Here is a 27,975-nt window from a genome sequence, read left to right on the forward strand (position 1 = left end):
AACTGTTAAAACCGCACCGCAGTTGAACCGCTTGTCTCACACCGCTCAATCTGCAGTTACCATTCGGAACCTTAATTTGGGTAAAAGACAATAAAATGAGCGTTAGAGATAATTTATACGATAAATCACATCTGTAATTCGGCAATAATAAAGTCGTTGAGTCCACAACGGTTGGTTCTCAATGACAAAAAGTAAACAAGTCTCAGACTTTGACGTTTATGAATAGAAGTGATGCCTAAGAAAAAGCAGAAACTCATGCAACTTTGGGAACTGCCATAGATTCGGAGGTAGGCACTGTCACGGACCGCAACAGCTCTAACGAACAAACAAGGCCTAGGAAATGAGAAAGCAAGGTGTTTGCCGATGCCTGCAACAAAAATCCCTCACAAGTCTTTAAAAAAAATCTCACTAGTCTTTGATTAGCAATGTGATTAAAGATAAAAGCATATGTGCTCAAAATACCTGAACGAGGAAGACATCAAGAGCAAGAACGGGACTGTATCCTTGAGAAACTCCTTGGTAGAAAGGGCTTGCCGAAGTCGTCAAAGCCTTTGCAACCAAAAACCCAACAGTTGCTTGCATCCCGAGAATCGCTGCTCCCATTCCAACAAGATTTACCATTATCCCACTTCTCAACCCTTTCACAACATCAGCACGAGGAGGCGCCTGAAAAACAATACATACAACCAATGATCTTTTCATTATCAAACTGTTACACTTCGGTGTAGGCATTGACGAGCTACAATGAATGAATAAAGGGCTGTTCGTTTGGTTGCCGCAGGTACCGGCGGCAGCGTCAACATTCTGCGGCTGAACACCGCGTCCGAACGCCGCGTCCTGCGGTTGACGCCGATAAAACCTGCGGTCGCGATATAATATGCGGCAGCGTCAGCGACAGCGTCTGCGAAACGAACAACAACTGTCCTCATCGACGCTGCCGCTGACACCGAAACCTGCGGCAACCAAACGAACAGGGCTTAAGGGTACCTTGGCAGGGTCAGCGGCAGTTCGACGGAGCCTCTCAGAGAGACGAATATAGCCAAAGGACCAGAAGACGGAGACGAAACCAGCAGCGATCCCACTTGCCGTGGCGTAGAAAGTAGCAGGTGAAGTGGGTTTGCCAGTTACAGCGACGGAGAAGGATAGAATGACAGCCGCCACAAGAGTTGAGACAAGCTGCCCCCAGAAACCAATACTCCCCAGCCTCTTGAAGTACCTTGAAGTCTTCTCTAATCTCTTTGCCACCTGTCACAACCACTAACACTTTCTTTTACACCAATCTCTAAAATAATTCTACACTCAATCAAGATTCGAGAAGAACCTGAGCGAGCTTTGCCTTGTCGACCTCACTATCACCGGAAACGGAACCAGGGGACGTTGGATATGAAGATGCCACTGTGAATGGTGCGAGGCTAGTCTTAGATCCTTTGATTTGGAAACCATGGAGAAGCGGAGACGAAGGCGATTGGTATGAAGAGATTGTTGTCGCTCTCCTCTTCGGCGAAATGAGCGGGTTTGGAGCCAAGCGGAGGGGATTAAACGAGGGGGAGAGGCGAGCTGGGAGGCGGTGGTGGAAACCTGGTCGCAGAGCGACGGCGGATACGCCGGAGGAGCTCGCCGTCGGGAAGTGTAGTGACGGCATGTTTACTCTTTTGCGTTAAATGAGTAAAGTTGGGGGACTTGTGCTTTTAGACATCTTTATTGCAATGGGCTCTTTTTGCTACCTAACGGCCTTTCAGATCATATTTTAATTTTTCACTTTTTCTTAAGGTTTTTTTTTTTGCCTACTAAAATCAAAACAAGAGATTATAAAGTCATTTATAAGATGATAGAAACATATTATACTCATTTATTGAGGATAAGATAATCATCCTACTACTATTTGATGGGTATGCTTTCTTTACATACATTTTTTTAAATCTCTAAATCATATATATCTCATGTCCATTGCTTATAATCTATTGACGGTTCTAGACTTCTAGGTAAGCATTTTGATACCAATTAGTCAGTATCAAGACATTTGATGATATAATAACCTTTGCAATAATCTTTATTTGACTTGAACACCTTTTATGTGCCAAAGATGAGAAAGTGATACAGAAAATCACAAACCACCCATTCTGCCACAGTCGACTGCAACTGTATCATACCTACAAACATATAAAAATCCAACATCATACTAAAGGCAACACCGTTTAATGTCACTGTCAAATCTATTTCGTCTATGTTACTGCTTAAGAGAACTTGTGGTTGAGATCTCAAAATGTTATGTGCTAGTACTACCAATTAAGAAAAAAGTAGTACTAAAGCCGAAAATATAATACCACCACAATCAAAACCACATATCACTCATACACCGCAATGGAATTATGTAACCATTTATGAACCAAGATAAGTCACCCCAAAGTCGAGAAACCGTTGACAAAACTTCCTTAGACTAAACTCAATCCCATACACCTACACGGGATCAAACTACAAAGTCTCCTTAATCTTCTAGTGTAGGATGCTGACCAGAAAATAGAATGAATGAGTGGTCCACTTTGAAGCTGAGTTAAGGTAATATGAGTTGTAAAACAACTTGAATTGAAAACATAACTCAATAGAGCGTCACTTTGAAGCTGAATTAAGCTAATACAAGTTATGACGAAAAAGTTACCACAACTTTTAAATCAGGTGATTCTCAACTTATTCGGTTTGAACATATGGTATTTTATTGAAGATTCCAATCAAAATAGGATGAAACAAGTTGTAAAAGTCCTTGATTTAGAAACATAACTCTATAGAACATCACTTTAAAGTTAATTAAGCTAATATAAGTGAAAATGAAGAATTTATCTCACTTTCAAATCAGATGGTTCCTTACTTACTATGTCCAAACACATAGTTGTATAGCCAACATTATCAGTATGTAACTTAATTTGAGTCAGGATAATTGTTTACGGTGGTTTTCCCTTTTTAGTTTTGGTTATTTTCATTGGTTTATGATACAAACATGCTTCGAGCAATGAAACATTTTCATTTGCAATAGGTATTTACTTAAAAACAAAACCTAATAAGAACCGATCCAAAACCAAACAAAAATGTTACATGCACATATGTGAATCTAAAGGTTCGTATATCTCAAAAACCTGGAACTGAAAAGAACCAATTCAAACCCAAACCAAAACTCAGGTATCCATGACTAACTCATATAAAGTTTAACCAACTGAAATATTGATTAATTTGGATTGGTTTACCCACCGTACGTCCCTAATTTCATCAACACCATGCTAATTTGATTTTGAATAACTTTTATATGCATACTGTCTGTATTATAAAAATTGTTCTCTTTTTCAGTTTCCAATTAAAAAAAGTCTCTATCTACTGAAAGATATTGAGACGTAAACTAAGATTTGAACTAATATGTTCATCTTTTATTTATTAATTTTGAATTAAATATATTTTGACTTTCTCTTTAACACCTTACATAAACATTTTAAATTTTAGATATATTTTTTTCTTCTGCTATTTTTTAACTATACTTTATGGCTATTTTTAAAAAATATTTTTTCTTTAACAAAAAAAAATATTTTTTTAACATGTAAAAATAAAGCGTGTTAAAGTATTCTGAAAATATTTTAAATTTTAAACTACATCTCATTTCTAGTTTCTCATGCAAAGAAAAAAAACAATTCTTATATGTTTCTAAATACGATTGTGCTTGTTATATAACTCTGATTTTTTTCTAGTATATATCAAACCAACATAAGTATAACTCTGAAATTAAATAAAAAATGCAAAGTCTCAAAATTCAAAATAAATCAGAATCTAAAATGTACATACCTTAAAATCCACTAGAATGTGTTGTTTACTCTCAATGATAACATTCAAAATTTGAAATCTCATTTCTTAGAACAAAACATATCTAGTATATATTACTTATACTAAAAACAAAAAACAAATCATATGAAACAAAAAAAAACATGATATTTTCTCGTGACATTTTCACAAACTTCGACAAAAGACAAAGTACTAAATGAGAAATAACAACGACAAAAGGAATTTTAAAATAAAAAACAAAAGGAATAAAAATAACCAACCCCTTTCTCTCTTCCCACTTCTCTACACCTCATAGTTTTGCTTTGCTCCAATATCTCACACATTTGGTGAACAAAACAATTATCACTTATCATTTGGTGAACAAAACAATAGTTGTTCACAAAACAAATATTTCATAAGCATCTCTCTATCTCTTATCTCTTCTATTATATGAATCCACAGTTTTCATAAGCATAAGAAAAACCCAAGAACTCAAAACCATGACTTCCCACAGAAGGAACCTCTCCAATCATTTCATCTTCCATCTTCTTCTTCTTCTCCTCCCTACCCTACTCCAAGCTCTTAACACCGATGGTGTCCTCTTGCTCTCATTCAAATACACCATCACCAGTGACCCTCTCTCCGTTCTACGAAACTGGAACTACGACGACGAAACACCATGCTCCTGGACAGGTGTTACCTGTACAGAGCTTGGGAGTCCAAACACTCCAGACATGTCTAGAGTCACAACCTTGGCACTTCCCAACAAACAGCTTCTGGGTTCTGTCTCTCCAAGCTTGTTTTCAATCCCAAATCTAACAATCTTGGACCTCTCCAACAATTTCTTCCACGGGTCACTCCCGGATACACTCTCCAACGCTACTCAGCTTCGTGTTCTATCCCTCGGTAACAACAACGTCTCCGGTCAAGTGCCTGAGAGCATCACCAACGTGGCAACTCTCCAGCTCTTGAATCTCTCAGCTAACGCCTTCACCGGAAAAATTCCTCAAGATCTCTCACTTCTCAACAACCTGACGGTTCTTGATATCTCCTCAAATCATCTAGACGGATCTCTTCCTCAGGATTTACAAGGAACAAGTCTCCATTACCTCAACTTATCACACAATCAAATATCCGGAGACATTTCTCCAACGTTCGCTCAGAAAGTTCCACCGACCATCATTCTCGATATCTCATTCAACAATCTTACAGGACCAATCCCAAGTACCCCACCGATGCTTAACCAAAGGGCAGAGTCTTTTCTCGGTAATCTAGGCTTGTGTGGTCAGCCGTTGAAGACCCCTTGTTCAATCCCTTCCACACTTTCGGACCCACAAAACATCTCCGACACAACTTCACCAGCAATAGCGGTCATGCCGAGGTCTTCCTCGCCTCCAACAAACCCTTCACCAGATTCACCACCAAACCAAAGCAAACTAAAACCAACCACAATCGTAGGAATCACAGTTGCTGATATCGCCGGTCTAGCCATCATAGCCATGATCATCCTCTACGTGTACCAGCTGAGGAAACGCAGAAGCTACCAGGAGTACAGCACTTTCAAAGTCCTGAAAGACTGCCTGGAGAAAAACGACACGTTGTCCGTAAAGAAACAGAGTGTATTCGCCTTGGAGGTCACGAAATCTCCAGCTGCTAAACCGGGATGGGGCTCGTGCGTAACCGGAAGGTACGACGAGACGTCCTCGGAGAGCAGCGACGTAGAGAACCAGAAAACAGTCGACGCGTTGAAACGCAGCGGTGAAACTCAACTAGTGACCGTCGACGGAGAGACGAAGCTGGAGCTGGAGACTCTACTGAAGGCGTCGGCTTACGTGTTGGGCACGAGCAGAGGAGGCATTGTGTATAAAGCGGTGTTGGAGAACGGCGCGGCGTTTGCGGTGCGGCGGATCGGAGCGGAGAGCTGCACGGCGGTGAAGTTGAAGGAGTTCGAGAGAGAGGTTCAGGGTATCGCTAAGCTTCGACACCCGAATCTCGTTAGGGTTAGGGGGTTTGTTTGGGGGAGAGAAGAGAAGCTTCTCATCTCTGACTACGTCCCAAATGGAAGCTTGCATTGCTCATCCATCTACTGTAAGTTTCTTCCATTAGCTTACTGAATATTTGCTAAAATAAGCCCAAATATTAGTGTGTTTTTTTTTCTGTCAACAAACCAAATAGTAGCTGTACTTTAGTTGGTAGAGATGGGAGTTCGGGTACCCGTTCTGCTTTGGTGTGGTTAGATTCCATTTGATTGGGGTTTTGATTCTCTCGGGTTCGAATAGGTATCCACTAGAATTTGGATTTTTTGAATTTTAAATACTTTATTCGAAATATGATTCAAAATTACCTAAGATATAAAAAAATTAATACTAAACTTAATAAACATATAATTTAAAAGATATGTGACCCAAAAATGAAGTTAGGCATTTTTAAATAGTTATTTAGGTTTTAAAATACTATTTTGGATATTCATTTAAATTAATTCGAATATTTATTTGGGTTCGGATTTGAGGGTCAAGTTCGGGTTTCCAAATTTCGAATATTTTTGAATATTTGTTTTGATTTGGTTGGGGTTTGGATAATAGCATATATCCAAACTAACTATACGTCAAAACTTGCTCGTATATTATAGATCAGTTTGGGTTTGGATTCAAATATCTGAGATCGGGTTTGATTCTTTGGATCCGTTTTCTTTTGCCCCAGCCTTAATAGTCGGTTCCCTCTTGTCTCACAGCATTTTTTTTAATGTGAAAACAGCAAAATCAGGGTCGTCTTCTACATCTTCGCCAAACCCTCTCTCGTTCAAGGCACGGGTCAAGATAGCAAGAGGCATAGCTCGAGGAATCGCCTACATCCATGACAAGAAGCACGTGCATGGCAACATCAAACCCAATAACATCCTCTTTGACTCTGAGTTTGAGCCAATTATTACAGATACAGGCCTCGACCGTTTAATGACTCCAGCCCATTCACTCATCGCTGGCCCAGCATCAGGCTCACATCACCATCCACCAGAATGGTCTACAAGCGAGAAACCAAACCCCAGATGGGACGTTTATTCTTTTGGTGTTATCTTTCTGGAGCTTCTCATGGGTCGAGTTTTCTTGGTCGATCGAGACTTTGTTCGAGAATCTGAAGTCGATGAGAAAACTTGGTTCTTGAGGTTGGTCGATGGGACAATCAACAGTGACTTGGCTTACCACGAGGATGAAGTGGTTGCATGCTTTAGGTTAACCTATGGTTGTGTCTCTTCCTTGCCTCAGAAGCGACCGTCCATGAAAGAAGTTGTTCAAGTCCTAGAGAAAATATCTGTTTAGTTGTTTACTTATTCAATGTAGAAAGTATAAATTTGGTCCATCTTTAAATTTGTTTGTCGCTATTTTTCCTTTAAACATTTTTATTCTTATTAAGTATTTTGCTTGTTGCTTAACTTTGTTAATTATAAAATATTTCTGTTTTTTAAGCATGCTTTATTTTCTTAAACTAGCGGTTGAAAATAGTTTTGTTCTTTTCTTCTTGTAGATTTCTGTTGTTGATCAATGTCATTTTCAAGTTTGAGTCAGTATTAAGCATGCTCTGATTTCCTTATTACAGTATACCACTTCGATTAATATAAGTATTTTGGGACAGTCCCAAAATCAAAAACTGCCAAATTATATTCTTATTAATATAAGTATTACTAGTATTTTACTTGAAGCTTAACTTTGTCAATTTAAAAATATTTATGTTTCTAAGCATGCTTGTTTTCTTAAACTAGCGGTTGAAAATAGTTTTTGTTCTTTTCTTCTTGTAGATTTCTATTTGGTTGATCAATATCATTTTCGAGTTTGAGTCAGTATTAGCAGCTCTGATTTCCTTATTACAGTATACGGTATACCACTTAATATAAGAGATTTTGGGACAGTCCCAAAATCAAAAACTGCCAATAGCAATGTTTTTATTTTTTTTTTATTTTTTTTTTAATTTTGGTTATCCATGTGCATATCTAAAAACAATTGGACTTAGTTTCATGCCTCCGATTAACTAAACTTGAAATTGTGACATGAATATTTACATTTGATGTTGATTTATATTTTTGATTAGTTTTTAGCTTTTCTGTTCATCAGATTCAGTGACGGATTTGGGTTCATGGCCAAATCCATGCCTTGGTTTCCTTGTATTGTTTATGTCCCATTGGCGTTATTGTTTCTAAAGATCTCTTCCTCTGCTTTCGGTTGTGGAGGCTGCCTCTGGTTAACGTCGTTTTATCTCCAGTTGTCAGTCGCTTGTGATCTATGGCTTCTTGCGACTATGGTCTTCCTCTCTCAGTAAGTGTCCGGTTTGTTTTTGGGGCTTGTGCTTTCTCCTTGCAGTTTGGAACGTGGCTTGCTTACTCTTTAGAATTTTTGGAAGAAGTGTTAAAGCTTTGTGGAGGACTTGAGTATAGGTAAAGGTCATAATCTATATTCTTTTTTTTTAGTCTTGCTGTTATTTGCTTCCGGGATATCCAGTGGCTCCGGGGTTTATCTGGCTTATGTTTTTGTTGTCCTTTGGTTAGTGTCTTTTGTTGCTCATTCCATCTTAGTTTATGATGGAATGCTTATGTTTGAACTTTTTTGTATCATCTCTGATCAATATCAATTCCTAAATGACAGCAAAAATAAAGTTAGGCACTAGAAAATGGGAGAGCCAAGAAACAGCTGTTTCCGGAGGAAGTCGCTGATGCTGACAGTGACAAAATTGGTAGGTACCGATACCACAAATAATGATTTCGTTTCAACAAATATATACCAGCTGTATTTTTCTGATAGTTTATGATTGTTTAGTATTTTATTCCGTTCATGCGGTCTTTCTTTTTCAGTAACCTGTATAACTTAAACCGGAGTTTCTAGCTCTAATAGTAAATAGCTTACAACTGTAAGTACTGTCACCTGGGTTCGAATCCCGGCCACTGGAGAATTAACATTTCGGTATCGCCAGGGACAGAAGACCGACACGTGGCAACACGTGACTAGTCTAGATCACTTCTGTGAGGCCAGGATACTTCTGTATAATTCAAAAAAAAAACCTGTATAACTTACTACAATTTTTTATAATAAACATGAAACTCAGTTTAATTTGTAAAATTTCTAAAAAACCTGGATATTTTTGGTTTTTCTTGATAACATTTGTACTTTTGAACATTTGTCTATAATCATTTCATAACACTATGTTTAAATTGTAATTCACTCCTCTCAAGTGTCATTAGACAAATGAAATCTTTTATATTGTCCAGTAAAAATTAAATACTCAACAATAGTAGTTAATAGAATTCGAACCATGGTCTTGGTTTACATAGCAAATATTTGATGAATCTATTCTAGGCTGTAACTGGATGCACATATTTTGGAATAGAATTGTATGGAATGAATCATTCATGAAGATTCCATAAAAATGTTACCATTTGAAATGAATTAAAAATAAAATGCAAGGAATGAAATGGAATATGTGGAATGGAATGGAATATAGTTGAAAAACATTCAGCAACAAAAAGTCTCGTGAATGTAAGGAATGAAAAGAATGAAAAATAAAATAAGAATTTTATATTAATTAGAGTTTTTATTTAATTTAAAATAAATCAATTTTCATTCCACTACATTCCTGCAAATAACTACCATTTGTGTTAAGTAGATACTTATATTTCCATTCCATTTATTTTTATAACTGCTACTGTTCCATTTACTCGTATTCCATTTTTTTGAATTCATCCTATTCCTCATATTCCTGTAACTTAAAACCAGTTGCAGCCCTAATTAAGAGACCAACACAACTTGGTTTTATACGATCTATCTTTAGACCTAAATATTAATAGTTTTGGTGCAATTTGCTAAGTAATTCAGCCCTAGTTTAGTAGCCATTTGAATTAAGCTTGAAACTATTACGTGGTTTGTTTTGTTATTATTATAACCGTACGATTGTTATTCCGTATGTTACAAAAAATAACAAAATACTTTAAACTACGTACAAGCACCGTAGTGGGAAAGAAACTCTCAATGTCAGGAGATGACATTACTAGTCATTTATCAATTGTTGGTAGTCATTTATGGATGACAAAATCAATTGTTAGTAGTCATTTATCAAATAATAAAAACTGTGGATTCATATTGGGTCACTACGTTATCCATATAGTAGAAATACATAAATTTATTGATTTAAAAATAGGGAAAAACTAAAATGTATCAAAATTAATTCTATTAGTATTTGAAAAATGATTAGATGTTTTTCATACCTAATATCTATACTATACTAAAAGTTAAATAAGCTTAATAGGGAGAGTGTCCACGTATGCAAAAATATTCAGACCAATCACACTATTGTATTGTGCCATGTCAGCGTTCTTCAGTCTAACCAACAGACGATATTGTTTTTCTTTTTGATGACCTTTCCGATTTCTCATTCTTAACAGTTTATCTATTTTTTTTCATTAACTTCGCCCATGAATCCTCTTCGACTCCTCTTTCTCTGCTCTCTCTATATCTAGCGATGAAAAAACCCTATCAATCTCCGCCGGAAATTAAGATCCACTGATTAATCAAAAAAAAAAAAATTAAGATCCACTGAATGCGGCTTGCTTTAGTCGATCTCAGCAAAGTACGAGAATGTCGAGAAAACTCCTTCTGGATCAGTCTTCGGAAATCGTTTCTCAGCAGGTATGGTTAATCCCTCAAAGAAGTTGGCCCTAAGAGTGATTTGTAACATAAAGTGTTCATATTTTGTTTCGTGTCGGATGCATGGTGATGTTAATTTTATTTGGCTGTGTGTGGTGATGCTGATTTTGAGTTTGGCATGAACCAACACGTATGCCTTTCATATATTCATCTCTGCACTTCATCAGATTCCTTCTTTTTTTTTATTAATTCCAGCAACTTAGCTTCTACTACTTCCCTAATGATTTCATTGTCCATTCAAAATATTTTTTCCTTTCAGCTATGTGATGGATGTGGCATGTTATTTAGAGAATTGTCCAGATTTGTATTGGAAAGATGCATCTGCAGCCACAAGGGTCTGACAGATTCCATTTACCCACATGGAAACCAGAGCTACGTACATAGAGGTCTCTAAAACTAAATTAATTATTTCATTGACTCAAGTTTTTCAACTTTTCTCTGATTATATATAGTGTTATCCAGTCTCTTTTTTGCCATCTTTCATCACTCTCTCTCTCTCTCTGTTTTCGCAGCTTGCTCAACAAAAGGGAAAATGCAGTTGTAAATACATTTCTGGTGGTATATTCAAGGTACTTATTCATCTTGACTAAGACTAAATCTTCTCAGTGAGTTGCTCTGTTTTTATAGATTTGAGAAGTTCTGATTTTTTTTTTTCAATCTTTGTTCTTTGGCTGAATCTATTGTTCAGACGTTGTGTGTGAAATGCGCTTCTTTCTCTGTTTGTAGTTTATTTTCATGTTTTTTTGGGTTTATGTATATATATACAAACATGTATGAGTCAGACATTACAAATTCTTGATGTTTCACTTCAAGTCAGAATCTCACTATTGTATTGTGGGATATGTTGAATATGACATGGAGGCTGATCTAGACTCCTGGTTAAGAGATCTGTCAGTTTCAACAACAAAACTCTAGAGCCCACGATCTTAGGATTTTGTGGTAAAATGGTTGTTGAGAAATCCATTCCCTTCAAATGGATGCAACCGGAGAGAATGATCTCGCTCTGAGTTACACATTGTTGGGATTTTTAGATAAATTTCAGTTCTTGATCTGAGGAACCCCAAACGAAGCTGCTCTTAAGTTACATAAATTTTACAAAAGATTTGGTACCAGGTGAAAGCTCGCAGGCTGTGCAGTGCTCGTGGAGCAAAGGTGTTACCTGTTAGTGTTTTGATCTCAAAACTTCTGGTGTTATTGTGTTGTCGTGATCTTATGTTGTATGATAAATCCCCTTTGTTTCAATCACAGGCAGAAACTCTTAGACTTTGGTGAGGTAAAGATAAGTTATATATCATTCTTTGATATCAAGAAACATGAAACCGTGAATTCCAGGTGGGATCTCGAGCTTGGACAAGAGCAGATGAGGTTGGTAAAGGTTTGTGACCTTTGACATCGGTATGGACATAACCTTCATTTTTACTATAAGTTGCTCCACTTCCAGAGTAGAGACCTTCTACTGGTAATTACTTCTCACAGGCTCCTTTTCCCCCATTTATGTCAAAAGGTTTGTGCCAATCAAAAATAAACTTAGATGTGTTTGATTGAAATGTTACAGGTTTGATATTGGCAAGGAGTAAGAAGTAAAACTTGTGAAGAAGTGTCTCGGTTGAAACTTCAACATTAATTAAGTACCTTGGTCTGGTTAGTATCTATTTCTTTTTGTTGACATGATTATGCTTTGTGTATATGGAAAGGCAAGCTTCTGAGGTTTTTCTGAAAGACGGGAAATTCTTTTACAAGAACAGTGGAGATATGCTTCAAACTTCTTCTATGAAAGATAGTGATCCACAAAAATTTTGGTGCTCAGCACATCAAAAGTATTATATGTTCAGAAGAAGGGGAAGTTTTAACAGTTAAGCTTCTTAGCTGGAGGAGCTAATGTTGCTGCATGAAGAATTGTTGTTTAAAATGGTGTTCTTACGGCTGTTTGGCCATTGTCCATGCTTGGTAGCAATTTTTAATTTTAGTATAGTAGATCATATAAAAATATAGATTGAAATTAACTGTGTTGTGAGTATTGTTTTATAGCTAATAAGAAAACTGTGAAAATTTAATTTCAAAAAGCTTCAGAAATAAATGAGTATTACAGAAGTTTTTAAAGTAATATATAAGAAAAGTTCACAATATCTTATGCAAAATATTTTGTTGAGAATATTTTTTAAGAAGTCACGAAAAGATTAATTTGAAATTTATTAAAATACAAATTAACAATAAAACTATGTATTTATAATATATAATATAAAATCTGGTGTGTGGCATCGAGAAAAAAATCATAATCAGATAAATAAGTATTTAGATTAAACACAAATAAGTGTTTGAGAACTTTAAACTAATTTTCAATCACTTAAATTCAACAAAAACTATTTTTTTAAAAATTAACCATTATCTAAATATCCCAATATAAATATTTTTGTCTGAAGGGGTTAATTACTCAAAACTCAACTCTAAACCCTAAACCGTTAATCATAAACTTTTTTTTTTTGAAAATACAAACGCTAAACCCAAAACCATCAATCCTAAATTCTTTTTTCTTTAAATATGAACCATAAATCCTGAAACATCAACTTGAAACCCTATACCCCGAAACATCAACTCTAGACCCTAAACCTTAAACTTCAAATCTAAACCCTAAACCATCAACACTAAACCTTAAACTATCAACACTTTACCCTAAAAAGTAAACTCTAAACCCTAAAAAATTAACCCTAAACCCTAAAAAATTAGAGTTGATGATTTAGGGTTTAGATCTGAAGGTTTAGAGTTTAGGATTTAGAGTTGACGTTTCGGGATTTAGGTTTTAGAGTTGATGTTTCATGGTTTAGGGTTTAGAGTTGATGATTTAGGGTTTAAAGTTGATGTTTTAAGTTTAGATTTTGAGTTTAGGGTTTACTTTTAGGGTTTAGAGTTGATGTTTTAGGGTTTAAATTTGAAGGTTTAGGATTTAGGGTTTATAGTTGATGTTTCGGGGTTTAGAGTTTAGAGTTGATGTTTCATGGTTTAAGGTTTAGAGTTGATGATTTAGGGTTCAGAGTTGATGTTTTAAGTTTAGATTAGTTAATCATATATTTTTTTTGTCAAAGTTAATCAAAAGGTTATAAATGTCTTTTATCTTTTATTAAATATGAGGGTAAAATTGGTTAATGTAAACATGAAAAGTAGTACTTTGAAAATTGTATTTTTGACAATTTCCCAAGATTTTAGCTGAAACTTAAAAATATTGACTATTCATCACTTTTTGTTAATTTTAATAATAAATAAACAACAAAGAGTGAGAGGTTGTTCTGTGGATTTTGTTTTTGGTTTTACTTTAGAAAATAATCTGTGAATTGTTTTTTTTGGCTTTAATTGTTTTGTTATATATTTATTTTCAAAGCACTGAATTAAATCTTTAGAAAAGTTGATTTTGAAAACTAATATATTATTTTAAAAAAAAATTATACTGTATCTTTAATTTTAAAAGCTAAATTATGATTGTTTAAAAAAAAAAAACAAATTTATAGAAAAAGTGAATGTCTAAAACATTTACCACCATTACCAATCAATCTCTGAGTTTATTCATTTCAAATTCGTTGGACAACATAATAAATTAATTTGCGTATTATTACTTATATTTTTGGTAGTCAATTTTGAAATAATATATATACATGCTTTTATAAAAAATAAATAAGCTAAAATTAATTAATAATTATAAGAAGAAATTTACCCGGGCGTAGCCCGGGCAAAGACCCTAGTATGCTTAAAACAACAATAATCGTTGACCAAAAAACAATAATTAGAAGAACAAATAATTACAAAGTACTATTATTTTTAGTCTTAATACACCAAAACTAAATAGTATCAAAATTCATTTTATTACTATAAATCTATTTGTTGCTAAAAAAAAATACTATAAATCTAATTTTGAAAATAGTTAGAATATCTTCCATACTTAACGTAGATTTTAAACCTTGTTAGAAAGAAACTTATATAAAAAAAACTACTATTTTCTAATCTATGAAAATAAATTTGAAGTTATGTACAGAATTGTCGTCGTAAATTTTTATAAGTTTGATCTTTGGATTTGTAAAGCAACAATTAGTCACGATCAAATTTAATTCTTGATTATGTTACAGAATAAAAATGAAACAAACAGGCTAAAAAATCCCGTTCTTATTTTTTTATACATTAGATTGTGTACCTTCAACGCAGTTTTACTTTCTGCCAACATCCGAAGATCTCGATGAATAAATATTTTAGTACTATTTCTTGAAGACTATAGAGTAAACTCAATAAAAGACCATTATTTTACAAATCACTGACACAAAAAGGTGACCGACACCGACAAAACTATGACTTTGGTTTCCCACCATAAGCCTGCTTGCAGATGGAAAATGGTTTCTGCGATGGAGCACACATCTTCGCTTTCCCTGGACATCCCCGCAGACAATTATTCCCCAAACTCCCCATCACTTCCGTCTCCGGTTTAACGAATCTCGCCGGCGCTTTCCCGGTTAAGTAATTCCCGTCGAGGAATAGCCGTCTCAGCGTCTTGCTCCGTTCGTATTCCGCCGGGATCGTTCCGTGGAGCATGTTGTACCTCAAAGACAACGAAGTAAGTCTCGGGTACGCCGCGAAACTCGCCGGAGCGTTCCCGGCGATTCTGTTAAACCCGAGCTCCACCGCCACGAGGTCGCTTTCTCCGGAGAGCTTCTTCGGAGGAGGAATGACTTCGATGCCCGTGATGCTGTTGTTCGCTAGATCGACTTGCTGGATAGATTGCAGATTAAAGAACCAAGCTCCGAGTGTTCCGGTGAACGAGTTCTCAGCGAGTTCGACTACTTCGAGCTGAGTCGACTCGGTGAACGACTCTTTTGAGATGGGTCCGGATAAAGAGTTCGCCTTTAGAGCAAGGTCGATGAGGCTTTGCGGGAGCTTTGGGATCGAGCCGGTGAGCTTGTTGTAGCTAAGATCGAGCTGTCTCAGATTCGAGAGCGAGCTAAGTGACTTCGGAAGCGACCCGGTTAGCGAGTTACGCGAGATGTCGATCGACTCGGCTGAGTTGAGCCGAGTTACCGATTCGGGCAAGGACCCGGAGAACGAGTTTGACCGGAGAGTTAGTGTCTGGAGGCTGACGAGGGAGGAGATGGAAGATGGTATTGAGCCGTAGAAGTTGTTGTCGGCGAGATCGAGCGTGAGTAGCTGCGTGAGACCAGAGATGAGCGGCGTGAGACGACCCGTGTACCCGACCGGGTCGAGAGTGAGTTGGGTCACACGTGTGGAGTCGGACGAGCAAGTGATGCCGCACGTGAAATGAGTTCGACGTGGTGTGGCGCATGGGTCGGAGGCAGTGAAGTCCCAGCTTGCGAGACAGGACCATTGAGGGATTGAGTTCGGTTTCACGGAGGCTTTGAAGGCTTTTAAAGCTGACACGTCGGATGGTGATGTCAGTGCATCGGTGGAGATGATGAAAAGGGAGGAGAGGAGAGGAAGAAGGAAGGAAATGGACAAAGTCATTGTTTTGGTTTGAAGTGTTTTGTGTGAATGAATGATGTCAAGTGTTAAAAGAGTGTTGCTATCTTTATATAAAAGCAAGCAATTCTACGTGGTGGAGGTCGGCTTTGCCTTTTGGTCGCCTCTCTCCATACGTACAAGGTTAAGACATAAATCAAATGTTTGAAGAAAGTTAATTTAACATGTAGTTAGTCTGAGAAAGTTATTGATTAAGTTTTGGAACTTTTGGTGAACTGTAAAAAATTGTCTGAAACTTTTGGTTAACCACAAAAAGAAATGTTTCAATTATTGTTAGTAGGAATTAATGGTCTAACTACCATATTTTGTAATGATAAGGCTAACTGGCTAAGTTTGTTGCCACATCCTGTGATTTCTGAGCAAATAATCTTGTATTAAGAAGATTATGTTCTTGGAGTTGTTATGTTAGCGACAAAGATGGATGCGACAAACGCCGTCTGACTATGAATATGAATATGCATACGAATAAAGACAGTGTTCTTTGGACTAATCCAAAAACGCCTTTGTGCTTATTATTCTATGTTACAACCATATAGTTTATGATCATCACTCATTTTCCATTATTTCTTAACTCAAAAGGATATGAAAAAATAATAGTAGAAAATTGGATAAGACCGAAATACTTGGACTTACGAATGATTGGGACATGGCTGGAGTGCACTTACAAAAGCTACTTTCTTGTTTATTTATTTTCAGGTTCCTTAGAAAAAATCATTTCAAAAAGCTAGTGTTTCCCTCTTTGATAAGTCTTGCTTTGAGGTTGTTAGAGCAACCTCATTGAGAACGATTACACTAGGACTTCAACTGTGACCTGCCTAAAAGAAAACAATTAGAAAATGTAATATTCTTCAAAATCAAAATTTATATTATTTAGATGATTTTTTTGTTACTGATTAGTCCAAGTTCTAATCAGACAAAGAGTTATTCTGAATAAAATATTTGTCTAACTATGTCTGGTCTAGATGTGATTTAGATGAAGTTGATCTTAAAAATTAAGATAGTTTTAGTTCATTTTTCGGAATTTATTCCTCTAAATTAATAGTTTGTAATATTAACATTTCTTATAAATTTCATTTTCAAGAGAAATTTTTTTATTTATTTAGTTTGTTTCAAAAAAATTATTCTAAATTATTCATAAAAATTATATTCATTTCTTAAAAATAAAATAATATATATACATATTAGTTTTGGATCTTATGTCATTCTCTCCTTCTTGAGAAAGTTTTATCCCAGGGTTTTATTTATTGTTGAGCCGGGTCTGATGAGGTTGTGGAACACCATTATAGGTCTTGAGAACATAACAGAGAGAATCATTCTTTGTTCAGGTATAAATTAACTTTCTTATCACAAAGCAACTCATTTTTACAGAATTAACGGGGCTAATTAGAATGTTAAACCGTTTGCAAATATACTCACCAATGGTCAATGCTACCTACTATCTTAAATGACACATAAAGTAATCTCCAGAAGAGCTCATTAATAACTAAATGTTTGAAAATGATTATAACATGTGCTGTTTATAACCAAGCAGACCTTGTAGACGTTTTGAACAACTAAATGTTTCTATGCATTGACATATGAAAACATAGTATACAGTTGTAAACTGTAAAGTGTAACATCTTCCACTGAAAATCAATGATGATGATTATTATACAGGAAAATTAAAAGAGAGATAACATTGCTTAAACAAGATCTACAATTCATCATATAGGCTGAGCCCGTCATCCACAAGATCCTCACAATGCTTAACAAAAGGAAAAATCTCCCCCGAGTTTTTACCCCAGTCAGCTTCACATCCATGAGAAGGAGGAGTAAGGTAACAAGGCTCCATCGACGTGGATCGAACACATGGAGGATCAGGAGTTGTAAGATCCCTTGGCTGATAAAGTAACCATGGCTTTAATCCTCCAATACTATAAGCAACATACCCAAACGTAGACCTTGCGCTTGTGACAATCTTATCGGTTAGGCTCAGTAGATATATCTCAGCAAGCGCCTTTTGGTCATGAAGCTTCTTGTCTGTTTGCTGAAACCTTTCTCCACTCGGCTGATTGACTTCAACAACCTCTCCTGTCGAACTTGGTCGCTCCCAAAACATGCTCTTTAAGTTGTCAGAGTACTCTGGATACAAAGATGTTACAAGAACAGCTTTAACTTTGGTGACACTCGATGCGTTGACTTGTGGGGCTTCTTGTGAAGCCAACTCAGGCAAGAGTTTCTCTCTTTGCGTACAACCTACGATCTGGTCCATGACGTGTTGGAAATATCCAGCGTTCTTTCTGAAAACCCGTATTTGAATACCGAGTGTCTCGTCTGCTCTGGATAAGTGAGCGTGGTAGTACCTTGTGACCATACCCCAAACTTGATTGGTCGGGTGAAAAAGATACCGAGACAAAAGGTGGAAGACGGTATCTTTCTGCGGGAACAGCTTCATTAGTTCGGGTAGGAATGTTGGATTAAACCATAGAGACGGAACAAAGTAGACATTGGCTTGAATAATCAACCAAGGGACTTTGTTGATCAAACCTTGATCCTTTTCGCAGACAAACATCTTGTCTTCATCCCTTGAATCATGGAGATTATGAAGATATAGATGCTGCGGGATATAAGTCGAGTTGATGGCGTGATTGTTCAACATTGTTCCGTAACAACGAGAGTATCCCTTGTCGAACCGGTAAGTACCATTCATCAATGGGAAGTCAAGAGGAAGCAACCAAGAAGTACCTGGAAATGGTTCGCATAAGATATCACTAACATCCTTGCGGTTGTCTACAAGAATAATTCTCTCTGTTAAGAGAGCGTAGAGGAAGGCAGAAGCAATGGTGAGCATTCTGTTTCCAAGACCGTAACCCGCGATCCACACAATGTATCTGCATTCACCGACTGAGTTGCCTTGTGCATAATTTTCATCACGAACAAGATTCTCTGTTGCTTCCTTGTAAGCTTTTGTGTCTGGACCGCAACGCTTGTGCAGCACCTCGTAGCTTCTAAGCTTAGAGACTAGATATTCAGAAGGCTTGTATGGAGAAGGCTGGCGATACAACGAAGTTTTGTGATACCTACTGAAGCAAGAACCTTCATCAAAATCGGAGGTTAAAAGCCCTCCCAACAGTTTATCCCTTGGTGTTTCGGATTCCTTTGAAACTGTGGAAAGAAAATAAAAATGTATAAAGTCAGAAGGACGATTATTAGTTAATATATAAAAAACAAAAGATGAATATATAGTTTTTTTCTTTTTTACCGGTGGATATAGCATCAAGAAGTTGGTTCTTGATGTTGTTTGAGGATGATAATAACATTATAGACAAAACTAGTACGCAACTAAAGAGGAGTGTTATCAGAATCTTCATCTTCAAACCCAAAGCCTGAAAAAATTTACTAGAGATCTGAAATTTGTGATACATGTTGACATTAGTTGGATCGCTTATAATCAGGAGATGATTAAAAAAGTGTTTTATATATAGCGTGATTAGAACTCTTAATTGTGATTTGAAGTTGAAGATACAGTATGACTTTGAATATGTTAATGGCGTGATTGTCAAATTGCATGTGATTATCGACGAAAGTCCGAACGTGACTCATGTAGACATGTCTTGAACTCCGAATTCTTTTATCGCTATTAGTCTCTATAAAAACTTAGTTTACCAGTTTAACTTTATAGGGTCAATGAAATGTATTCAAATGAAACATATAATTTTCAATATTCAGTCTTCGATTAGTGAACCACTTGGAGAGAAAAAAAGTGGAGGAATGATATTTTCTCTATGCTCAGTTAAAAACTTTTTTTTTTCAAAGTTGCACAGTTAAAAACACTTCTTTAATTAATCTCAATATATAAGATGTTCTTAGAAAACTGTTTTTCCTTCTAATTTTATAAAATGTGTTTAAATATAAATGTAAACTAAATATACTTTGTGACATATTAAATAGGCAGTCTTTTATTGATAAAATAAAAATTAATATAGGCAGTCTTTCATGTTTGGTCGAAATGTTTCTACTAACAAATAAATACTCATAAATATATATATAATACCTGATTATTAAATACGTGCATTTTTATCTTTATTATAATTTTACGATGGCCCAAAGGCCCAACTTAAACCATTGCTCTAATTTTATATCTTTACCGTACTCTCACTCGTTGCTAAAAAAAAAAAAAAACCGCACTCTCACTCTCTTCTCCTTCATCGGCGAGAAACCCTTTGGATCCTAAAACCCCAAAAAGACCACAACGAGCTTTACACATGGACACCGGCGCCACTTACCAGAGATTCCCAAAGGTGAAGATCCGCGAGCTCAAAGACGACTACGCCAAGTTCGAGCTCCGCGACACCGACGTATCCATGGCCAACGCCCTCCGCCGCGTCATGATCTCCGAAGTCCCCACCGTCGCGATCGACCTCGTCGAGATCGAGGTCAACTCCTCCGTCCTCAACGACGAGTTCATCGCTCATCGCCTCGGTCTCATCCCTCTCACCAGCGAGAGGGCTATGAACATGCGCTTCTCTCGAGACTGCGATGCTTGCGACGGAGATGGACAGTGCGAGTTTTGCTCCGTTGAGTTTCATCTTAGCGCCAAATGTGTTACGGACCAAACCCTCGATGTTACTAGTAGGGATTTGTACAGTGCTGATGCTACTGTTACTCCTGTTGACTTCGGCGCCGATTCATCTGGTGCTGATTCAGGCGAGCAAAGGTTGTCGTTTCATTACTCTGATAAAGAAAAAGACATATATTGTCGGGTTTCCGACAATTTTAGTGTGATGAAAGATGCTTTTTTATTTTATTTTAATTTAGTTGGTGTGTTGCTTTTTTTTTTTCCTGGTTAGTAATTTTGTTTGCTGCCTGTTTCTTTTGTTTTTTTTTTCAGGGGAATTATAATAGTGAAACTGCGGCGTGGACAAGAACTGAAGCTAAGGGCAATAGCGAGGAAAGGAATCGGGAAGGATCACGCGAAATGGTCTCCTGCAGCTACGGTTACGTTTATGTATGAGCCTGACATTATTATCAATGAAGATATGATGGACACTTTGACAGACGAGGAAAAGATCGACTTGATTGAGAGCAGCCCTACCAAAGTTTTTGACTTTGATTCTGTCACCAGACAGGTTAGTTTCCACCTTGTGAAATAATTACATATTTACAGTTTCCACCTTGTGAAATAATTACATATTTACAATTAAAATAAAATAATTACATATTGTAAATGGTACTTTTCTTCTTTAGGTTGTGGTGGTGGATCCGGAAGCATACACTTATGACGAAGAAGTGATCAAGAAAGCAGAAGCCATGGGGAAAGTGGGGCTCATTGAGATACGTCCGAAAGACGACAGTTTTATATTCACTGTTGAATCCACAGGTGCAGTGAAGGCCTCGCAGCTGGTACTGAATGCCATAGATCTCCTGAAGCAGAAGCTCGATGCAGTCCGTCTCTCTGACGATACTGTTGAAGCTGATGATCAGTTTGGTGAACTCGGTGCACATATGCGTGGAGGGTGAGCTTGTGGTAAACTTGAGCTATTTAGTTTGGCAGTTTGTCCTGGGATTGAGATAATATTTTAACTGTAGTGGTACACTCTTGTTAGAAAACAACTTGTGAAACAGTGGTCTCTTGTTTTTACCTGACATCTGATCATCTTGTTATTATGTGAATTCACACTAGTCTTATTTTGCACCATGTTTAGGAGTTCACTTTTTGACTTATGAAATCATTAACGAGCACTTTCAAACTATGGAAAATATAAAAGATGAAAAACCTTAGCAGTGCTATCTAATTATAGGGAATTCAAAAAGGGACAACTAAATTTTTCTATTGTCCCTTCAGAACAAAACTAACTTTTGGACTTTTACTGCCATTTTTATTTATAAAAAAATATATCACTGTAAGACGAAATTCCACATTAGTCATATGATCTATATATCTATTAGACGAAATCTCACATTGGTCATGATCGTAAGTGACCACATAGAGATCTAACGGTTACCTAAGAAGTGGAACATACCATATGGTTGATGTCAAAATCCCACATTAGTCATGATTGTCAGTGACTGGGAAGTTCACAAATGCCGTCTTGATGTTGCAGTCCTTGTACTTTGAAAATTTTCTTGTCTTCCAGAAAATCTTCGCATGAGTTCTTCATTTGATTACTGAATAATCAGCTCATGAAATCTACTTTACCTGGATACCGTCATCGCAACGAAGTCTTCTCTCAGAATAAGTACAACATAACATCAAGTTCTTGGCAATGTCTAATAGGGTAAGCACTCTTGCATATCAAAATAAGATAGGAAACTGGAGTCGTAAATCGCCGTACATATGAACTATCCCCTGTCCCAGACACCTGAATAACACAAGTGATGTATTGGGAGTTTTTATGTAATAGTGTAACAATAACTCTACCAACAAAACCAAACACGTTCTAGTTAATGATAATCGTAATTCGTTTTTAACTTCCACCCCGGTAGAACAGAGGATAGCACTACCTGATGATTACCAACTTGTACTCTCGTCTCAACAAACGGACACATGTTTGTATAGACTAAAGCTGTAAAGGACGAAAACATAATTAGTTGTAAAGGACGAAAAGATTAGTAAGTTTTTATTGTTTTTGTATAAAACAAAGTTAAAAGAAATCAAAAGTACTAACTTATATGATATAGCGCTGGAAAGTAGCAGCCACATTGCGAGATAAGTCCCGCTTTCTCAGGACATTCTGTCACCACCGACAAATTTTAGAGCATTTTATAAGAACAAAATATTTTAATCTGAAGAGTCAATAGGGCAAAATGAATATCTTTTCTTGTCATATATTATCTCACAAATGAAAATAAACGATAGCTTACTCGTACGTAAAACAATGTTGCTATTTTATCACAAGAGTTTTTATGCATTAGAGTTTTTTTTTTATGCATTAGAGTTTGGCATTTGATTATGGAATTTGGCTTGCATCAGTTGTACTCCAAGGTTTAAAAGTGTAACCGTCTCCAAAATTAAAAACAAACGAAAAGACTAAACGACAACTAAAACCCCTCAAAGCTAATTTAATTACAAAAGAGCCACCAAAGTCCAAAAGCAACTCCCTTTCAGTTTCAGTCTTCGTCGCCACCACTTACCGGCGTAAATGGCTCCGACAATTTCGTCGAATTCCGACAAAACCCATTCCCCTGTTTTACTTTTCCCCCTTTCTCCGCCGCCACAACAAAGAGCCCTATCTCTCCGACGACCTCAATCAGATTCTCTTCACACAGAAACTCATCACTGTAAACTCTCTCAAGCTTTCTCCCAAACTCACGTACAAAAACATCCGTCGTCTTGGTCTTCCTCCCGGAATCTTTACTCTTCGCCAGAACCGCCGACGTAAAAATCGGAGCCATTCTCCCCGGCGAGTCTCCGGCGTACCCGCGAGGCCCATCAATCAGAATCACATCCCACTCAATCTCGTACACAAAGTTAGGTAAATCGTTGATCGCCAGCTTACAGTCCGAGAACAGAAGATTCTGAACGGGTCGACACTCGGGTCGGGTTTTATAGTAACGCAAAAGCTTACCGGCTTGAGAGACTTTGGTCGGGAAAACGACGTCGTAAGCCTCAGCTCCGGGGTTACTCTGCTCGAACCTAGAAACTAAGTAAGGATTCTCGTCGACGAAGACGGTACGGCCTCTGAGATTTACGGATCTCCAGAGGAGAGATTCGTGGGAGAGTCCGAAGACGAGAAGGTTACAGGTGGGAGCTTTGGAGTTGATGACGGTGGAGATGGCGGAGAGTTCGGAGAAGGACATTGAGGTGTTTGGTGGTGTTGAGGAAGTGTAGTGGAGGAGTGCGGCGAGGATGGGTGGTGAGAGAGAGGAGGAGGAGGAGGGTGATGAAGATGAGGAGAGAAAGTTGGAGGTTGGTGTAGTGGAGTGGAGTGAGGATGAGAAGAGGGAGAAAGAGAAGATAAGAGTGAAAAGAGAGAGGGTGAAGATGAATAAGAGTAAGAGACGGTGGTGATTCACGGTGACGGCGGTTGAAGATGTGTTGTTGTGGTGGTGGAAGAGGATCAAGTTAGTGTTTTTGTTGTTCTTCATTTGTTTTTGTTTTTTTTATCAAACAAAAAGAGGAAGGAAGAAAACGAAATGTGTTGGTCTCTTTGAGAAACGCTTTGTAAAACAAAACTAAAAACCACAGAGAAAATTAAATCTGTTTGTTTCCTAATAAAATTTGGTTTTCTCCGGTTATGTTTCCTTAACCGGTAGGTTCGAAAGATCCCAAAGGGATGTCGTTGTTCGCTTACATAGTATTACTTTTTTTTTTTGAATGAATAAAAAAACATTTTCTCATTCCACGTTACTATACTTTCATTTTATTGATTATCAGATTTTAAAATTTTAAATTTGGGTTTCTAATCACAAATCTATTTTACTGAATCGGAATTACAATATAGAACTTTTTGTTCATATGTTATTTACGGATTGTGCCATTAGAATTTAAGCTTAGCCTAGAGTCAAGACTATGTACAATCTTATATATTAAAAGAGAAGTCATGACTTCTTTCATGTGTGATTTTTTTTTATTTGGACCATCACTTAGAAATTTTATTAAATGTATTTTATTAAGAATAATAATACATAGAATCTTTAAAATACTTTAATCATAATATCTTTTGATATCTTTTTACTTAAAAATAATATATAAATATATTTATTTTTTTTTAAAAAATCTAACTAATCTGTTTTAAAAGATTTTTACAAGATCTTCATTTTCGAAATTATATTTAAATATTTTTCACTAATTTCAAAATTAGTTTAAAATATTATTATACATTAATAAATTCAGTAATCATTTATAAAATAAAAAATAAAAAATTCTGTAATATTTTATATATTATATAATCATAATCAATCATATTAAAAGAAAATTATTATATTGAGCTAAGTATAATAAAACTGTATTAAATTTTATAAATTTTATTTCATAAGTATAAAATCTTTATGTTCAAAAATAAAATCTAATATGTTGGTAAGATGGATTAAGCAAAATATATAATACATGTATAAAAATTAACATGTATTTCTTTAAAGCTTATAATATAAAATCTTTGTAACTACTTTAATCATAATATATTTTCATTTTAAATATAATATATATTTATATATTATATTTAAAAATTCTAATAAATCTGTGTAAAAGAATTTTAACAATAATTTAATATATTTTAAGTTATCGTTTATAAAATGAAAAATAAATAAATTATATCTTATTTTACCCACTTTATAGTCATGATCATGTTAAAATACAATTATTATACTTAAATAAATATGATAAAAGTATATTCAATTGATAAATTTATAAATTTTATTTTCATAAATATAAATTATTTATTTTAAAAATATAATATGATGATAGAACGGCTTAAAATTAATAAACCTTATAATACATGTCTAAAAATTAACATACCTTAGACTTTTGTATATAGAATAATATATTATCTAAAATAAATAAGTATAAAAAATATTAGTAAAAAAAATACAGCTTTGAAACACGGGTCAGAATTTAGCATAAATTAAATACAAAATAATTTTCAAATATATTTTCTCATGAATATAATAATTTGCTTAATAACTAAATGCAAATACAATAAGATAAATATATAATAAGAAGTAAAAATACATACGGTTTTAACCAAATGATTAATTATAACATGTAAATTATAAAATTATTATATTTGAAATAGTTATATAAATATTTAAGTATATGATTAATGTTAAAAAAAATATCACTAATGTTTAAAAATAGTAATTTATGTATAAAAAAAGTAAAAACAAACACCCGCGCGGTTGCGCGGGTCAAAATCTAGTGGTTATTACAATTCAACACTTTTTTTTTTACTTTTTAACATTTCACATATTCTTGCACCTAGTTATTTAACATCCATTTCATTTTCTAACTTTTGCAATAGTTTTGTTTGATAAAATTTAATACTTTATTACACCATTTTAATTCATATTTTATATGTTACAATATAATAACTACATATTTATAATATTTTTTGATTATAGTTAATATAAATAACATATTTAAAAAATATATTATATATATATATATATATACTTACCTTTTTTTGTCAGCATATATATACTTACCTTATTTAAAAAAAACTATTAGTATAATTAATATTACTAAAAACAATAAAATTACAAAACTTTAAATACACACTATACAAACACACAAAACAACAAATAAAAACACATAACTTAGTTGGTACAATAGACTTATTTCATAAATAATAAAACTCTTAAATCACCCACAAAAATTTAAAGTCTTTGGTCATGAAACATTTCAAATTTTCTCATATGTGTTTGACTAGATCTACTTGTAATTCATGATATACATTTGAATCACATAATTCATATCAAGCATACACATGATTTGAAAATGTTGGTAATACTTCAGTTGAAAATAGTTGTGGTTTACAACCACTTGCCTCTAATTTATCATAATCGGTATAATTTTGAGCATATATATCTTGTTTATCCTTAGCAATCATATTATACAATATGATACTTGCGTATGATGGTAACCAAATCAGCCTATAACACTTCAAATGCACATTTGATTTCTTCCAACAGCCTTCTTGACCTTTTGCAGATAAACCGTTCTTTTGCAGATGCCCATGTATCCCCCGGGTGGTCCTCTTGTGGGACAACAAGTGTTTTATGGTCAGGCACCACCTACTACGATTCCTCCACAGGTTTTTTCTTTTTTTTTCTAATACATAATCAAGACTTTTACTGAGGAACATTCGTTCATGTACATGCAATCACTAGTGTGTTTTGCATCCTAAGAATGTTGGTTTTATAAAATAGTTTTCATGTTTGGGTGATGTGTAAACTGTGATTGTGCATGATAGCCCGGGTATGGCTACCAGCAGCAGCAGATGGTACCTGGAATGAGGCCTGGTGGGGCACCCATGCACAACTTCTTCATGCCAATGATTCAGCAGGGACAGCAACGTCCTGGAGGGAGACCCTCTGGGGGAATCCAGCAACAGCAACAGCAAGTTTCCATGATGCATCAGCAGCAGCACCTGGTTCTTTTCCTTCTCAATCATAGTTTGTCTTTTGGTTATGTCTTAGTAGGAGGTTTCATGATAATCTTTGATTGTAAGTAATAATCAGATGCAGCCGAGGGGAGGGTCGAATGTTCCGCTATCCGCAAGGCCGTGGGAGTGGTGGTGGTCCCACCCCTGATGTTCCTGGAATGCTTCCATATGAGATGCCTTTGCGTGACCCTGTGCTTTCTCAGCATGTTCCTGTTGGAGCTTCGCTTTTATCTGATGTGAGATTTGGTTCTTAAATGTTGGTTGTGATGCGTGTAGATGCTGGGTGAGAATCTGTATCCGCTTGTGGAGCAGCTTGAGGCAGAATCTGCAGCCAAAGTGACTGGGATGCTTTTGGAGATGGACCAGACGGAAGTGCTCCATCTCTTGGAGTCACCTGAAGCTCTCAAGGCTAAAGTAGTCGAGGCTATGGACGTTCTCAGAAGTGTCGCTGCGGGTGGTGCGGCCGAGCAGCTTGCCTCCTTGAACCTCGCCTCTTAATTGTTCTTCTGTTTGATTGGGAAAATACAATTTTCAGAAGTGTGGCCTGTCTTTTCCATACACAACTGGAGACCTCTTTTGTGTAGGATTCTTTGACATGGTTTGTGCTTCACCCTTTCAAACTTAATATGCTTTGTGTGGAAACTTCATCTGGCATTTTATTTTGGTTTTACTTTTTTTTTCAGGGGGATTCCGTTCTAAAGAAGTAAATGAAGAAAGATGTTTTTAAATCAGTTTCTAAGTGTTCACTAGGAAGAAATGCCTCATGTAGAACAAAATCTTACCAAAGAGCTTCTCCTGGTTATTATTAATCATGAAGGAACAGTTCTATCTTATTGTTTAGGCTTTCATTGTATCTTATAACCCAAGGGTAATTTTTTTTTTAATTTTCATGAAAACTCAACTAT

At 35.8% G+C, this 27,975-nt stretch overlaps 6 protein-coding genes and 1 long non-coding RNA gene across 7 annotated transcripts; 3 read left to right on the forward strand and 4 right to left on the reverse strand.

Annotated features, from left to right (window-relative positions):
- Positions 1-96: 96 nt before the first annotated feature.
- Positions 97-1,748, reverse strand: LOC106432974 (protein TIC 21, chloroplastic-like). Its single transcript, XM_013873819.3, has 4 exons — positions 1,322-1,748; positions 988-1,245; positions 463-666; positions 97-367 (listed from the first exon to the last, which is right to left on the reverse strand). The coding sequence occupies exons 1-4, from the start codon at positions 1,640-1,642 to the stop codon at positions 254-256; spliced, it is 897 nt and encodes a 298-aa protein (XP_013729273.2). The 5' UTR covers positions 1,643-1,748; the 3' UTR covers positions 97-253.
- Positions 1,749-4,113: 2,365 nt separating this feature from the next.
- LOC106432975 (receptor protein kinase-like protein At4g34220) lies at positions 4,114-7,261 on the forward strand. The gene is made up of 2 exons (XM_013873820.3): positions 4,114-5,886; positions 6,553-7,261. The coding sequence occupies exons 1-2, from the start codon at positions 4,299-4,301 to the stop codon at positions 7,110-7,112; spliced, it is 2,148 nt and encodes a 715-aa protein (XP_013729274.2). The 5' UTR covers positions 4,114-4,298; the 3' UTR covers positions 7,113-7,261.
- A 3,798-nt stretch (positions 7,262-11,059) lies between these two features.
- On the forward strand, positions 11,060-12,550 carry LOC125577780. Its single transcript, XR_007316168.1, has 2 exons — positions 11,060-11,940; positions 12,037-12,550. It is a non-coding gene; the product is annotated as an uncharacterized LOC125577780 (long non-coding RNA).
- A 2,045-nt stretch (positions 12,551-14,595) lies between these two features.
- On the reverse strand, positions 14,596-16,192 carry LOC106432968 (LRR receptor-like serine/threonine-protein kinase ERECTA). The gene has a single exon (XM_013873813.3). It carries the CDS (start codon positions 15,972-15,974, stop codon positions 14,808-14,810), a length of 1,167 nt encoding a protein of 388 aa, XP_013729267.2. The 5' UTR covers positions 15,975-16,192; the 3' UTR covers positions 14,596-14,807.
- Positions 16,193-16,325: 133 nt separating this feature from the next.
- On the reverse strand, positions 16,326-20,001 carry LOC106432961 (fucosyltransferase 6). The gene is made up of 2 exons (XM_013873807.2): positions 19,231-20,001; positions 16,326-19,133 (listed from the first exon to the last, which is right to left on the reverse strand). Exons 1-2 carry the CDS (start codon positions 19,391-19,393, stop codon positions 17,683-17,685), a joined length of 1,614 nt encoding a protein of 537 aa, XP_013729261.2. The 5' UTR covers positions 19,394-20,001; the 3' UTR covers positions 16,326-17,682.
- A 107-nt stretch (positions 20,002-20,108) lies between these two features.
- LOC106450001 (DNA-directed RNA polymerases II, IV and V subunit 3-like) lies at positions 20,109-22,269 on the forward strand. The gene is made up of 3 exons (XM_013891655.3): positions 20,109-20,685; positions 20,860-21,097; positions 21,216-22,269. Exons 1-3 carry the CDS (start codon positions 20,234-20,236, stop codon positions 21,486-21,488), a joined length of 963 nt encoding a protein of 320 aa, XP_013747109.2. The 5' UTR covers positions 20,109-20,233; the 3' UTR covers positions 21,489-22,269.
- Positions 22,270-22,876: 607 nt separating this feature from the next.
- On the reverse strand, positions 22,877-24,426 carry LOC106450000 (protein IRX15-LIKE-like). The gene has a single exon (XM_013891654.3). It carries the CDS (start codon positions 24,054-24,056, stop codon positions 23,079-23,081), a length of 978 nt encoding a protein of 325 aa, XP_013747108.2. The 5' UTR covers positions 24,057-24,426; the 3' UTR covers positions 22,877-23,078.
- Between the last annotated feature and the right edge of the window lie 3,549 nt (positions 24,427-27,975).

The sequence above is a fragment of the Brassica napus genome, chromosome A9, assembly GCF_020379485.1.
Source record: "Brassica napus cultivar Da-Ae chromosome A9, Da-Ae, whole genome shotgun sequence".
NCBI classification, from domain to species: domain Eukaryota; kingdom Viridiplantae; phylum Streptophyta; class Magnoliopsida; order Brassicales; family Brassicaceae; genus Brassica; species Brassica napus.